A 15,823-nucleotide genomic window follows, 5' to 3' on the forward strand; every position below is an offset into this window, starting at 1 on the left:
CTGGTTCTCTAGGCAAGTCTTTTAAACTGTATAAGTTGCAAAGAAAGGGGTGACCTGAGTTGCGGGGGGTGTTCCTCACCTGAGAATTCCCTGTACCAATGAAATCACAGGTGTAGCCCCATAGCCTTATCTCTTTTCTACATATTATAGTCCCCAGAAAAGTGAGAGCCAAGCTTTGGTAATATCCTGAGTCAAACGTGTGTATTACGTGTATACATTTTATATAGAATAGAATTTGACTCTTTTAAACTGAAGCATAAAAGGAAAGCAATGGTAGCAGAACTATCCCTCACACATGGGCTTTTAGGGGCTTTATTTAATCCAAGTATTGGTCTAATGGTCGGGCCCCAAATAAATACAGACACCTAGGGAAAGGGTTATATAGTAAGAAAATGTGGATTTAATCATTTACTTTAGCAGGCAAGCACTTTGTAAACATTCAACAGCGGCAGCATCCAAGTTACAATTTAAAAAGAAATTGAGATTAGTGATTATAATTTGTCCTTCCCTTCCCACAAAAAAAAAAAAAGAAAGAAAGAAAAGATTTGGAAATGTTGTCTTGAAACACTACGAACACTGAACACTCGGTTACGTCTCCTATCAGACTCCTTCTACTCATTCTCACTTTCCCACTCTCTCCCTCACTCTCTCTCCTTTAGAGGTGTCTCTCCTCCTAATGTATCATCTTGCAATAACTCGTATACAAGCATTTGCAACCTAGGAAGTCTTTCCCACCCATGGGTGTGGGTATGTATGATCTCCACTCAGATCCCGTTTGCAAAAGGGGTATTTGTGTCTTGGTTCAATGCTTCCTTGACCTCTATTGGCAAAGTGTCAAAGAGGTGATCTTCCACCACCAGCCCGCTCTTCTTGAGGAGTCGACACTGCCCTAGTTGGGCCGGTAGGCGGTCTAAGCAATTTCCCTTCAGTTCCAACTGAGTGAGCTGTGATAACTGACCGATTTTTTCTGGGATCGAGGTGATACAGTTTTGCCCCAGACTCAAAGTCCTCAATTTAACGCATTTAAACAACTGTTTGGGCAGAATGTCCACTTTGTTCCCGGTGAGATGCAAATGCTGCAGGTTCTGGAGCGATCCTATTTCTATCGGGATCACTGAAATGCTGTTGTAGCTCACGTCTAAGCATCGGAGTTTCTGTAAACTAAATACTGCCCCGGGCAAGGCCTCAAGCTTGTTGTTGGAGAAATAAAGTGACTCCAGATTCTTGACGTGGGTAATGGAGGGGGGAATGTTCACAATTTTGTTATGCCATAGTTTCAAGCAAGTCAGTCTTTTCAAATGCTGGAAACTAATGATTTCCTCAATTGTGCGTATATTATTGGACTTCAGATCCAGCTCCTGCAAATTAGAGAGGCTGAAAATGGCATGAGGGATCCTTTCTAGCTCACAGTTCTGGAGTTCCAACTCGGCTACATTCATCATTTTCTTAAGGCTGTTGAGTACCACAAGCTTAGTACCGTCGTTGTGAATGACTAACTTTGTGAGATGCGGGGCTACGTCAGTGATGTTGGATGGAACTTTGGTCAAATTGCTCTTCACGTGGAGGATTTTAAGGTGCCTCAGCTCCCGCAGAGACTCCAGTCCTATCATCTTATTGTTCTCAGAGTTTAAATTGCCCACCAAGTACAACTCCCGAAGGTTCTTAAGCAAGTACACCCAGGCTGGGATCTCAGCCACGTCGGTGAATTTGACATGAAGGCATCTCAAGTGATCTCGGAGGAAGCTAAAAGCCGTCTGTTCCACTTTGGCGGGACAGTGGCAGAGATGGAGCTCTTGCAAATTAGTCATCTGGGAAATCTTAGCCGGGATCTTGGCTTCCGGGATGAGCTCCAGCTTGAGCACGTCAAGGTCCGTGAGGTCAAACACGGCATCGGGGACCCCCGAGAGCATAAAAAGGTGCAATTCTTGCTTGTCTTGGGCATTGCGAGACACGTGCTGCCGGAGTTTTTCAAATGTCCATTCATGGTTTAAGCTGATTTCCCTAAGTTTATTTTCACTGACCTCAGACAAGAAGACACCAAAACGCTTAGAGTACAATTGGTCGTACTGGTCGACCATGTGAAGAAGAAATGCAAAGTCATTCTTAACGTCCGGAATATCACTGAAACTGCTCTCTTCCCTCACCTTTTCAAAGGAATATTCCTTCAGAGGTATCCGAAACAACCAGAAGAGGGTATAGAGACAGATAAAACCATAGACACAAATGATGGAGATGTAGCTGATGAGCAGCTTTTTCAACATATAAGCCATATTGTGGGTACACTCAAACTCCTCATAGCCAGTCAGGTGCTCCACTTTGGGCTTGCAGGTATGCTCAAAGCTGATGGCGTTGACAAAGTTAGCAGTGTAGCAGAGAATGAAAATGAACTTGGCTGTCTTGATAACAGTCTGGACTACATAGAGTTTATAAATCAGGTCACTGTCTTCCACATGGGCACGGAACTTTCTCACCTTCTCAAACAGAGCTTTGGCCTGTTCGCCATCTTTTTTATCCAGAATAGTCATGCTAGGGACCTCGATCACGGGCTTCTCGGCTGAAAACTTGAAGCCCGTTTTGTTGATCATGGGGGTACTCGCACTGGGGCTCCCTTCGTCGCTGCTGGTGGACACGTGTTTTGGTAGAGACTGGGCTCCGGTTATCCTCTGCTTGTTCTCTTCTGAATCTTCACAGGCTGTTTCAGACAGTGCTTTTGTAGTCCAAGGAGATTCAAAGCACTTTCCTAATATAGAAACAAAATGTTCCACTTTTGAGCACGTTTTGGGATATTTGAACCAAAAGTTGCTACTGACCATGAGAATAATAGTATGTATTAGAGCAAGGTAGGGAAAATACTTGGAATACCATGGAAGAGCGACATGGTAACACATCTGGTTAATAAATACATATTGCTGGAAATCCAAGTTAGTTTTCCGACCCGTAGGATCTTTGATCTCCTTTCTCACCTCCTGATTTGGGACTGGGGAATCTGTGTGAGGAGAGCTAGCCCTGCTGAGAGGTGAGCCAGGGGTTACGGCAACTGCCTCATCAAAGGATGTGGGTTTGGTCATCCCCCGGCCTTGGCCTTGGCCTTGGTCTGCAGTGACTTCAAACTTCGGGACATCAGTGGTCACATCAGCATTTCCTGACACGAGGTGTGCTTTTGAATTTACTGAGGATGGCAACACTGGCAGGCAGACCACCTGATCTTTGGTAAGCTGCATGGTTCCGGCGAAGATGGCGACCATCAACATAACAACAGCCAGATAATCCATAAATACATCCCACCATGGTTTTAGGATACGGTAAGTAGGCTGAATGTCATTGAGAGAGGCAACTTCTGCAAGGGTGAACATTCCTGGAGAAAACAAAAACAAACCACCCATTACTACAAGGATACAAAACACTCATTCATTTTTCTCTTTAAAAGAGCTTCACACCAGTCAACCACTTTTGGCGTCTACCCAATATAAGCCCAAGTAGAAACGGAGGGATAGATGAACTGGAATCCCCAAGGATATACCTGGAAGTAGAGGAGAAGAAACAGAGTGAAGATGTTAGAGCTCTTTGTTTGGCTTCCTTTCTTTGCCCCTTGAGAGAGAAGGGAAGTAAAGAATGGAGGTAGGAGGGATAGCAGGAGGAGACAAGTATGGAGGTATTTGTTAATGTGAGTATTTCCCGAGCATCTTCCACTTGTTAAGTGGAGTGGGATATTGAGCACTTTTCTCTGTCTTTAGGAATTTTTCACTTTTCTCATTTGGGGTTAGACTACGTCTCTGGCCTGCTCTAAAACTACGATACTATGATCTTTCTTGGGAAGACATGTTTACACACAAGAAGATAACTAATAACATAAGACAGGAGTGGGTAAATGCTGAATAGATAGTGTACGTGTATGTATATATCTCTATATATATCCTATCTACTATCCTGTCTCTCTGTCTGTCTAGTCTGTTTATCCATCTAGCCTATCCTCTCTGTCTGTCTATCTATCTGAAGGGCTTCACACCATCAGCTCCTCACAGGAGGAGGCTCAAAGCTTATCAAAAGTATGCTTCTTCAGTAAGTAAGCTTTACCAAGTGAGATAATACTGTGTATGTATCAGCTATTAGCATTGTTATCAGTAGGAAGGATGGATGGTTTCCAATATAGCATGATTTTCTAGGTATCAGGCAGGCCACCATGTGCAAAGCCCTCCCCCTCCCCCTCCTCCTCCCCTTGCCCATATCTTTTTAGGATCATGAGATTTAGCAAAATGGGATGTTGGAAGACATCTTGTCCAACCCTCATTTTACGGATGAAGAAAATGAAGCCCGGAGGATGGTGATGTGTCCAAGGTCATACGGGAAGCATTCACAAAGTTGGAAAGCCCATAGAATGGCTTACTTGGGCCAGATAGTTAGTTCCCCACAGATGTGTGGGCCAAGAGTTACTGGGAAGGCTGTATAAGGGCAGAGACCTTTAACTTATTCTGGGTCATGGACCCCTCATCACAATAATTTTTTAAAATTCATAAAATAAAACACAGCAGATTACAAAGGAAGCTAATTATATCAAAATGCAGTTATAAAAATATTTTTTAAAAAGACAAGTATGGATGCCAGACAAAGAAACCCTGCATTATGATTTCTTGCTGCTATTAAGGTTCTTCCTGATGTTGTACAAAAGATCATTTAAAATCTACAAACATCTGCATCTGGTTTATTATCCCTGAATATTACACCGATGTAACTCCAATTTTAATTACCTTAATAATTGCTGGCCTTTCTCAGAACACCCACAGACTACTTAGAGAACCAAAGTGGTGGCTACAGCATAATTATCCTGTTTCATTGTTTATCTTTTCTTTAAAAATTTTTACCAGGCTGCTATCTGTGGAGTATTTCTTTCCTGGTCACTAGACTACCCAAACTGGTTACCATCCACCACCAACTGGTAGACGTAAACTCCAAACTTATTTATAGTAGCAATTAAGCCACTAAAATCATTATGCTCTAGTCCTTTCATGAAGAGACAAATGTTTAAGATGGCAAGTAACACGAATGGAATCTAAACCCACTTCCCTAATAATAATATACTTAAACCAAGTGTTTCTTTACTTGTAATTTGGAAGTTTCAACTTCTTTGTTCGAATCATATGGTCACCACATCCTGCTTTCGTAGGAAGTTCCGAGCTTCCAGTTTAGCTGCTATATTTGTATCTCATATCCTTCATTTCAAAAAGCATTAGTATAGGGTTATTTAAAATGAAACTAGCAGAGTTATTTAAAACTAAGCAGGCCATTCAAAACAAAAACAAAATAGCAAATGCCTAAGATTCTGACACTACCTATACCTTCTAGCATCTAAATCCATTCAGGGCCAGGATCATTAAAGTACCAGGAACTATCAGTATGGGACCTTGTATGAGGTACTCAAGAAGTACTTGCTAATTCATCTTTAAATATCTACCAACATTTATTGCCCAGGCTTAAAACCTGTTATCTGATTATTGCCATGTTTTGTATGTGTGTATATATCTCATGGGTGTGTATATATGTATGTGTGTACACATGTATATATGGGAAGAAGAGGAAATGTATGTGTATATATATTGATTTTTGTTTTTATATTTATTTTCTGCTAGCTATCATTCCATATGTGCTTAATATTTGTTGAACTCTTCTTGCCTATGACAGAATAAAAGAAAATCTACTAAACAGTTCTTTTGTAAGCACTTTTTTTTTACCTATTCTTCCAGCATTCATGATAATAAGGCAAGACTATAAGTTCAAGTTCACTGAGAAAAGAGACTCATCTTGTTTACACTTGTGAATCTCTCCCAGGGCCTAGCAGAGAAGGCCATGCAAACCATAGTTGTTTTATAAGGTCTGCTTAACTGAATAAAGAAGAGCTTCTCCCCCACCCCCAATTCCAGCTCAACAAGCAGGGTAGTTAAGGAGAGCTTTTTAAGGACAGCAATAGAGACAGACCACCCTATTTTGACCACAGCCCCCAGTTCTGAATCTGAAGAGCAGGCAGGATGAGAACACTGGACTAGAGATAAACAAAGGGTCAAGGAATCAGTCCCTGGGTACTCACTGACTTCCAAGGCTTGTCAAGGGAGATAGGGCAGTGAAAGTAGGTTATCTTTGTGGCCTAATTACAAAAATGCTTGCTATAGCCCAACTTGAGGGAGAGAGAATAGGGGGAGGGGGGAGAATGATCATCCATGAACATATGATGTACAATATGAAATAAGAATTGGAATGCTTTTAAAATGCCTTTGTCCGAGGTTCATCTCCAAGGTGGAGGGGGTGTGTCCTTAAGGGTGGTTAAGGATTAGGTATTTTGCAGGTATGAAAAGATTATATAAAATGATTAGTTCAAATTTATTTTTATACTCTCTGGTGTGGAAATTACTAAATATGATCAGTCAACAAGCATTTATTAAGCACCTACTATATGCCAGGCACTGTGCTAAGCACTGGAGATACAAAGAAAGGCAAAAGACAGCCTTTGTTCTGAAGAAGGTCATGTGGACAGACAACATGCAACGTACTGTATACAAACAAGCAATCTATAAGGTGAACTGGAGAAAATCGACAGAGAGAAGGCATTAGCAGTACCAGGGATCAGGAAAAGCTTCTTTTAGAGAAGAGTGTATTTTAAATGGGACTTGAAGGAAGCCAGAAATTTGGAGCTGAGAAGTGAGAGAATTCCAGGCATGGGACAGCCAGAGAAAACTACTTGGAGTCTGGAAATGGATCCGGATGGTGATAGAAACCATTTTAGGAAGGCCTGAGTGGAACAGAGCCTCAAGCAGGGAAACCAACCAGTAGGCTACTGTAAGAGTTCAGATATGAGGTAGTGAGGGCCTATGCCATGTTGGTGTCAGAGGAGAGAAGAGGGGCATGTTACAAAGTGAGGTTACAAAGAAATCACAGGACTTGGCAACATACTGAATATGGGGAGAGGTTTGGAGACTAGGTAGAAGGACCCTCAATAGTTAATAGGAAAATTTGTTGTTGTTTGCCTTTTGTTCTCATGACATCAGGGAGGTGATGTCATGACACGCAAGTGAACTGGATTAAGTGAGGGAGGGCTGTGCAAAGTCACCACCAGCCTCACTTTCTTCTCCAGAGCCATCTGGGGCCAGTGGCAAGACAGATCAGGATGGCTGGAGATGGCCCAGGGAAATATGCAAGGAAAGGAGGAAATAACGAGTTAGTTTTAGACACACTGAATTTTACATATCCATAGGCTATCCAGTTTGAGACAACCAACAGAAGGCTGGAGATGGGAGAATGGCGATCAGGAGAAAAGTTAGGGCTGGATACGTCGATCTGAGTCATGAGCACAGAAATGATAACTGAATCTATGAAATGATGAAATCAACAAGTGAGATAGTACAGAGGGAGAAGAGAAGAGACCCCGCAGGACCCCACCCTTATTGGGCATGGACTGGGTGAAGATCTGGTAAAAGACCTGATAACGAAGAGACAATATCCAAACAACTACATATGCAGCGAGAAGAGGAGAAAGTGGGGAGAGTGGTATCGGAGAAATCCAGAGGGAAGAGAGTACCAAGGAGAAGAGTGTGACTGACAGCATCAAAGACAGAAAAGAGGGCAAGAAGGGAAAGGCCGAGAGATTTGGCAATTAGATTTACTGGTAATTTTGGAGTCATCAATTTTGGCTGAACGGCAAGGCTGGAAGCCAGACAGGAGAGAAGTTAACAGAAGAGTGAGCAAAGGCTGTCCAAACCCAACCTTTGCTTCCAAAGACAAGCAGTTAAGAAACACACAAGAACACAACCTTGCCCTCGCCAGCTCTTAACACCAAAGATGTTTAATTTAAATCCTTTGACCTGGTGCTAGTGTCTATTGCTGTGCTAAGCACATAAGAGGTACTCAATAAATACTAGACTGTATGAGATAGCAGCACTGTGAGCTGGCTTTATTCTAATATATACGCAAACACAAGAAGGATCTAACATTTCATCAGCACTGGGAATTCTCAGGGCGGGGTCCCTCTACTAATATAGACTGTGACCTGTTTACGATTTAGTATTAGTAGCTGTGCTGGAGCATTAGAGAGCTGGCTTTGGAGCCAGGCTGACCTGGGTCCAAGGTCTATCTGTGACATATGCTGGCCATGTGACCATGGTCATGTCACTTAAATTCCCAGGGCTCTAGGCACCCCTCAAATTGCAGCAAAGGTATACTGGGAGGAGTTTCTTCACCTGAGAGTTCCTTAGATCAGTGAACACACAGGTCCTGTCTACAACCCTATGTTTTAGTGGGTCCATCCTAGGCAATGGCCAGAAGCACTGAGGAGTTACGTGACTTGCTTCCCTGTGCCCTGTGAGGAGGTGTCAGCGGCAGCATTTGAATGCAGGTCTTCCTGACTCTCTAGTCCAATGCTCTATCCACTATGGCATGTTGCCTCTTATTCTAATCTACATGGGACCTTTTCTGCAGTAAAAGGAAAATGCCCTTTTTATATCACAGATCCCTCTGGCTGTCTAAGGAAGCCCTATGGACCCCTTCTCAGAATAATGCCTTTAAACACAGAAAATGAAATACAAAAGGATTACAAAGGAAGGCAGTTCTATTAAAATACAGTTATCGGATCCTCCCTTCCCCAATAAAAAAACAACCAAGAAGTCACCCAAGCTCCAAGACAACAGATTCAGAATCCCAAAGTGTTAAATGAAAAGATGGTGGAACTGTAACATCACAGGGATAATGGCGGAGCTATCCCTTCTCCCTTGCACCCTTCCTGCCTTCCAAAGTCCCCAGCCTCAGAAATCAGAAGCGCTGCTAACCAGGGACACATTTGCTTCCCACCCAAGTCTCAGGGAAAGCAGATCTCGCTTGAAAGGGCCCCAAAAGATGCCTATAACATCTCTCAATAATAATATGTAATATTTATTTGTAGGGAAGGTTAAATTATTTCTCAGTCTTCAAAACTTCAAAGCAAGGATTTATGGTGAAGAATATTTTTATACAGTTGTCTATAAAAAGATAAATCCAACTTCTAAAAAAAAGTGGACTTTTTTTTAAAGAAGCAAAGAACTTCCTAAAAGGGAAGTTTGTTCATTAGTTATGGCAATGTTTAAGAGACAACAACTTGTAGAAGTTTGGAATTTGCAACAACGACAAAGGGTCTGGAACAAGGAAATTATAAAGCAGATTTCACGAATGAATAGTTATACCAATCTATTGAGCACCTACTGCATGCAGGGTACTGTCCCAGGAGCTAGGAACACAGGTGGATGGAGACTGGTACCATCTGTGATGGCAGTTACCTGAGACCTTGAAACACACCCAGCTAATCCAGGAGAAGAATTCTAGGACCTCGCCCCAGCCTAAGAGGTATGACTCAGGGCTATAAAAATCTACATCCACAGTGACAATTTGTAAATCCCCAGAGTTGTGTTTAAAATCTAAATCTCAAACTAGAAAAACAGGCTCCTTTCTTACCCAAACTTCATTAAAAGCAGGTTCATCTATCTGCATTAGAGCCCAATAGAAATTCATTCAAAATAACTGTGTCAAATATTTCAAAGAATATTAACTAGAAGGATCAAACGTTGTCAGGTTTATCATATGAAATATATTTATTGAAGAAAGTTTAAAACACATATTTTGATTAAACTACAAAAGATAAATTACCTTCATTTAATCAATCAAAACAATTTTCCAGGTCAGCAAACAGCACAAACTATGGCAAAATATCAAACTCCCTATTCTCTTACATGATACACAACAAACCTTATACTTTTTTTGGGGGGGAGGGGTAATATCGCTTCTTTTCCTTAGAGCTTTTAAAAGCATAGGTTTTTATTGTGTTTTTAATGAGCAAGTTGGCTGACGCAGTCCACCCAAGGGACAGATGAAGGGAGAAACTCAGATCACTCATTCTCTTTCACCTGAAATTACCATCTAAAAAAAGCCAAGGGAGATAGAATCTGAATGCAAGAAGAGGTTGGACAGACTTACTGTACTCTCACCATCTGCTTCCTAAATCAAAATCTGGAGCTCAAAACTCAGAAGGGAAAGGAAGAGTACACAGACTGTCGACTGCTAGTAAATTAAAAAAAACAAAAACACAGTAAAAGTGACTGGCTTCTTTCGACATCCCCATATATTACAGATCATTCCTATTTTTAGTGGCCACGGAGGAAAGTACTGTTAGGGTTGGCACTGTATGCTATATAACCTATACTTTTGGTGAGGGCACAGTCTCTGGTAACCCCCCTGAATCTGGAATACAGTCTCTGGGAGCCCCCTTGAACTGTCCTTGAATCTTCCAACTAGGTCTGGCCTTTCCCTAAGGTCATAAGCCTCACATTGTCATTGGACCCAAATCTCTACCTAAACCTTGCCCTCTATTGTTACTATAGGTATGCATGCCTTCAGCTACTTCCCATCCTTAATCCCATTCCCTTGGTTCCCGGACTCTGACCTCACCTGGTCCTCCTTAGACTCCTCCTCAAGACCCTCCCTAAACCCCTCCTCTGGTCACCCCAGACCACCCCTCAATCCCTCCTACAATCTTTGTGTATATAATCTCCATCTTGCCTCCATGAAGGCGCTCAGGTTCAATCTATCTCAGCTCAGATTCAATCTAGCTCAGCTTAGATTGAATCTGGCCCGCTTGTGAAAACAGGCAACACAAAGGGTGGGATTTCTTAAGACAACTGCATGGGGTGGATAATTGTGAAGACTTCACAGGGTATGTCTAATGGAGAGGTTTTGGGATTTGGCCTTGTAATTTTGGGAAGGCATGCCCTTCCCTCCCCCCCCAGATGTTAGAAGATAATGAACTTCCTGTGAGCTATTTGTTCTCTGCTCTGGGAAGGGTCTCTCCTTCCCCCATCCCATTTCTCCTCCTAGACTTTCAGACGCCACCCTGGCAGTTGAGTTCTAATAGGGAAAAACCTGAACGAACCGGATCCATCTTGGTCCTCTGTGTAGTTTTCGAGCCTAGACTGTAAGCCCACCCCCCCAGCCAATGGTGAAAAGGGATAGAGGTGGGTGGGAATCTTTTTCATTAAGACTATAAATTAAGGCAGGTTCCCTTTTACCTCACCTCCTCCCTTATGGAGGGGTGCCCAAATCCTGCAAGGTTTGTAGAATAAAATTTACTTTGTTTCTCTTAAAGATGTCTCTCCTATTATTTGAAAATTCTGTCCCATACACAACCCATTATGGTGAACCCCTAATAAACTTTGTCTTTTCCCTTGGCTGAGAAGGCTTGAGTTGAATTCTTTCGGCAGAACCCGGCGTGTCGGTATTTTGGGGTCTCGAGCACCCCTAGAAACGTATAGTTCCCCTACAATCATTCATTTTTCTATAACCTCTTCACTTTGACGACATTTTGGGTCTTTTAGGAGTATTTCATTAATTAATTATATTTTGATAACTGCGCCCATGGTTGGATAACTCAAAAATATCTTAACTGACAAACATATCTTTTCTAGGACCCACCTTACTGAATTGTATTTCCCTAATAGTACTGATTTGTAACAAACAGCATCTGGCCTGGAGTCAGGAAGACTTGAGTTCTAATGTGACCTCAGACACTTACTAGCTGTGTGTCCCTAGGCAAGTCACTTCACCCTATTTACTTCAGTTTCCTCATCTGTAGAACAGGCTGAAGAAGGAAATGGCAAACCACGTTAGTATCTTTACCAAGAAAACCCCAAATGGGATCAAGAAGAGTCAGACACAACAGAAACGAGTGAATAACAATAACAAAGACCACACCTTTATTTCTGGCCCGCCAAAAACTTTAAAATGTCTTTCCATTAGATAGTGAGCCAACTGAATCCAGGGACGGTTTTTGCTTTTATTTGCATCACTAGCACTTAGCATAGTGCCTGCCTGGTACGTGATAATGATAATTATTATTACTATAAATAAAAATAAGCCCTTCATGAATTTACTTGTTGACTCAATGATTAAAAACTACAAAGTACCATGAAACAGAGGGCTTTATATAGTAACATTCAGAAGTCTCGTTTGCTTCTTTTGCAAGTTAACACTAACCACAGGGACAAACAATTTAAAAAGAAATTAACAGCACACATGGAAGGAAAACTGCAAGATACTAAATTTAAGTAAATGTTAATCGGTCTCTGAACAACATCCTCAGAGCTTTCTAAATTACTTCAAGGGTGAAATATGTGTCAGCACACTGATGATATTTTCCTGTTCCTTCCTCCTCTCAATTCCAAAAGTCAAGGTCTATTTCTGACAAGACATAAATGGCTATCTGTCATACCCATGCACAACGCAGTCTATCCTATAAAAGAGAGCTTTCCAACTTCACTCTGCACGGTTCCTGATGTGAAAGTTTCTCACGCAAACCCCTGTTAGCAAATCCATTTCCCCGACGTCAAAGTTATCCACATGAGTTCATATCTGGCCTACCTTCATGTGTAATGTTGGGAGAGGAAGTACCTTCTGCTCCCACGCATCAGTTTCCTCATAGAAAAGATGGGACTTGGACCGGACAGCTAAGCTTTTTATTTTTTCCTCCCAGCTCTAAATCTATGATCCCATGACCCAGATTTAAATGCTGGCTCTGATATTTATGACCTGCATATCCTTAGGGTGAGCCATTCAGCAGCAATCTGGGCCTCGATTCTCTGGTTTGCAAAATGAGGGGATTGGATTAGATGACCTTCCAGGTGACTTCTGGCTCTAAGTCTTATGACCCCATGCCAGTAGCTCATATATACTCAGGTTTTAAGATTTCTAGACATGAAATAAATACAACATGAAATTCAAATCTCAGAAAGATGAAAACAGTGTTTTAGGGCTGCCTACATGGGTCACATCCAGCCCATTTTGCCCCTGGGTCATGGCTGCTCTGTATCCACCCACCCCCCCCCCACCCCCCCCCCCCCCCGTATATTGGTATCAGTATACCTTCAATTTAAAATAAAAACTATTCAGAACTTTTGGGGGAGGTTCACAGGACAATGGCCAGATGTCAACTTAAAAAATCTGATAATCTAGTCAGGTTGAAGCATCCCCTGGGACCAGTGGTGTGACCGACGTTCTCTCTTTGTTGGATGAAGAGCTGTTAACCAGTCCCTAGTGCTACTCCCAAAGAGTCAATAGGAGACAGACAATGGAACCTATTCCAGGTGGGGCTACCAGCCCTGGGTACCTCAGCTTAACTGTGAGTGATACCTCCCTGAACTAGTTGGATGTTCTCAACCAACCTCTGGAAGAGACCAAAGGGACTTTAGGCTTCATGAAACCTCCAGTTTCCTCCCTGGGGTCATCTCCCCAATCATCCCAAGCAATGCTCCAGGGGGGGCACTCTTCTCCTTCCCTACTGGGCCTGGTAGCCCTTTGTTCCAACCATTGCCACTCCAGTAGGGAAGCCCCTTGAAGAGAAATGAACTCTTCCTTTGACCAATGTCTGCACCCTGCTGCAATCTATCAAGCCTGGCTGAGCTCTTTCAGTGACAGCCTATGACAAAAATGGTTTCTGCAGTCCCTTTCACTTTGCCAAGGAGTGCCCACCTAGGCAGCCAGATGTGCTGGTGGTTGGGGTGTCCGTGTTGGACACAGCTCCACTACCTGTCAAGTACATTTCAACAATCAACTCCTTTACCATCTGGAGAGGCAGGTGGGTGGCACAGTGGGCAGAGCACAAGATGTAGATTCAAAACTCTCCACACATACTTCCTAGCTGTGAGACCCCCTAGGCAAGTCTCTTAACCTCTTTTATCTGTAAAACTAGGACTATAGTACAACTACCTCCAAGGGTTGTCTGATGATCAAATAGAACATCTAAAATGCTTCACAAACCTTAAAGAGCTATGTAAATGTTTACTATTAACTATATTAATGGAGAATAGGGATGTCAATACATTTACAACAGAAATTTCTCAAAAATTTGAATACTTTCATAGGGTAAGGAACCCCCACAACATATTTACCTTCCTGATTATGTTCTCCACAGGTCAATAGCGTAAAGAGTTTGTATTCCCCCAGTCAAAGCGCTACTCCGAGGCCAATCTATCTGAGGAGACCCATAAGATACAAATGAGAAGTCAGTGACAGGTTCTGTGTTTCCAATAATAAATGTTGTAGGAATTTAGAATTAAGAGTGATCATCATAGATCAATGCTGTCAAGGAATAATTCATGGAAGAAGCTTAACTTTAGCTGGCTTTTCAAAGAGAAGAAAAGTGGGCACTTTAGGCAGGGGGAAGAGTACAAACAAAGCATGAAGGGAGCTATGATGGATACAGTGACACGGCAGAAGACTCGGCTGATCAGAGCAGGGTACACATTCTGGAATTAGTAAATCTGGACTGGAATTAGTAAATTGGATAGGTTTCACCAATTGGAATTAGTAAAGCTGGATAAGTAGGGAAGAGTTTGAAGACAAGAGGTCTTGAAAATAAAAAAAAGGAGCAGAGACTAACTTGCGGTAGACAATGAGGAGCCATTGAAAGTTCTTTAGCGGGAGAGTGACAGGACGAAAGCAAAAGATAAACTGGGCTAAAGTTACAAGAGGCCAGTGAACTTGGCAAGGAAGACCAGTGGGGATTATTACTGGCAGTCCAGGCACAAATTGATGAGACGGTAGCAATGGAAATGAAAAACACTAAAATGATAAATCTATAGGGCTGGGCAATTACTGAAGCACAGAATTTTTAGGGACTTCTGAAGTCATTTAGTCAAACTCATAGCTGACCAAGAATTGCTTCAATAACATCCTCAGTAAGTGGTTTTCCAGTTTGGGTACCAGTGAGGAGGAATCCATTACTCTGAAGTAGCTCAATTTACTTTGGGATGGCTAAGAAAATTTTCCTTACATAGAGCACAATATGATTCCCTGCTACTTTCATACACTGCTCTATTGGGGCCACATGGAGACCACTGGAAGACTTGAAGACATCTCTCCTCTGGGCTAAACATCTTCAGTTTTTTTCAACAGTCTCATGTGTTGTGTCCTCCAATTTTCTCTCTACTCTAGTCACCCTCTTCTGGAAAAGGTCCATCTTAAGGACATGTGTCGAGGTCATTCTTATAATGCGGTGCTTGTAACTGAACACAGGTCTCTAGATAACCTCTATGGAACCTTTCAACTCTAAATGTATGATCCTAAGATGTGGTGGTCTGACTAGGGCAGAGAGGCATCTGGAATGAAGAAAGAAGAGTCAAAGCTGACTCCAGGTTGCTGGGAATAGCAATGTCATTGACAAAGAAAAGTAAAGGTAAAACAGGGAAACTACATATGCTTGAAAAAGAACAAAATGACACTGCTTTTAAAAGTCTACAATTTAAACTTCATACTAATTCAGATTATCCTTTTTCCAATTGGTACGAATTAGTGAACAACCAAATTTAGCAGCCCAAAATTCCTTTAAAAAGGCTGAAAACAAACAAAAAACAAACCCTAAATTGATTGCTGTCCAAGATAAATGGTGGGTGCAAGCAGGCACTTTACCAAAGAATAACTGCCCACACATCACTGAAGAGTAAGGAGACATATGATTCAAAAAGCAAGTGGATTGGCCATGGTGCTCTCTGTGGAGGATTTCTGGCACAACACGGGTAAAAGTTCCCCAACGTGAGGAGCTGTGTGTGAACTGTGACTTGCCATACATAAAGATGTCCCTCTTGGATAGATCTGAATAAATACAAATATGCTTTTATCCTAAAACACATGGTTATTTGCCTTGGGTGAATGGCTGTTTGCAAGGCTACAGGAGAATTTTTGTTTTATACAAAGTCTAGATTTAGAACCAGAAAGGATCTGAGAAGTCATCTAGTTCATTTTATGGTTGAGGAAACTGAGGCTCAGA

At 42.1% G+C, this 15,823-nt stretch overlaps 1 protein-coding gene across 7 annotated transcripts in view; it reads right to left on the bottom strand.

The window, feature by feature from the left end:
• Positions 1-377: 377 nt before the first annotated feature.
• The window catches only part of LRRC8D (leucine rich repeat containing 8 VRAC subunit D), a 141,261-nt gene continuing 125,815 nt past the window's right edge, over positions 378-15,823 (bottom strand). For 6 of the 7 annotated variants that reach the window (XM_036754739.1, XM_036754737.1, XM_036754738.1 and 3 more), the window contains one exon: positions 378-3,355. In XM_036754739.1, the coding sequence (XP_036610634.1) occupies positions 765-3,353 (2,589 nt within the window). In that variant the 5' untranslated portion in view covers positions 3,354-3,355 and the 3' untranslated portion in view covers positions 378-764. Of the gene's footprint in view, positions 3,356-13,946; positions 13,969-15,823 lie in introns of those variants that run through there. The other variant, XM_036754743.1, reaches the window with a different exon arrangement.

This window comes from Trichosurus vulpecula, chromosome 4 (assembly GCF_011100635.1).
Source record: "Trichosurus vulpecula isolate mTriVul1 chromosome 4, mTriVul1.pri, whole genome shotgun sequence".
Classification (NCBI taxonomy): domain Eukaryota; kingdom Metazoa; phylum Chordata; class Mammalia; order Diprotodontia; family Phalangeridae; genus Trichosurus; species Trichosurus vulpecula.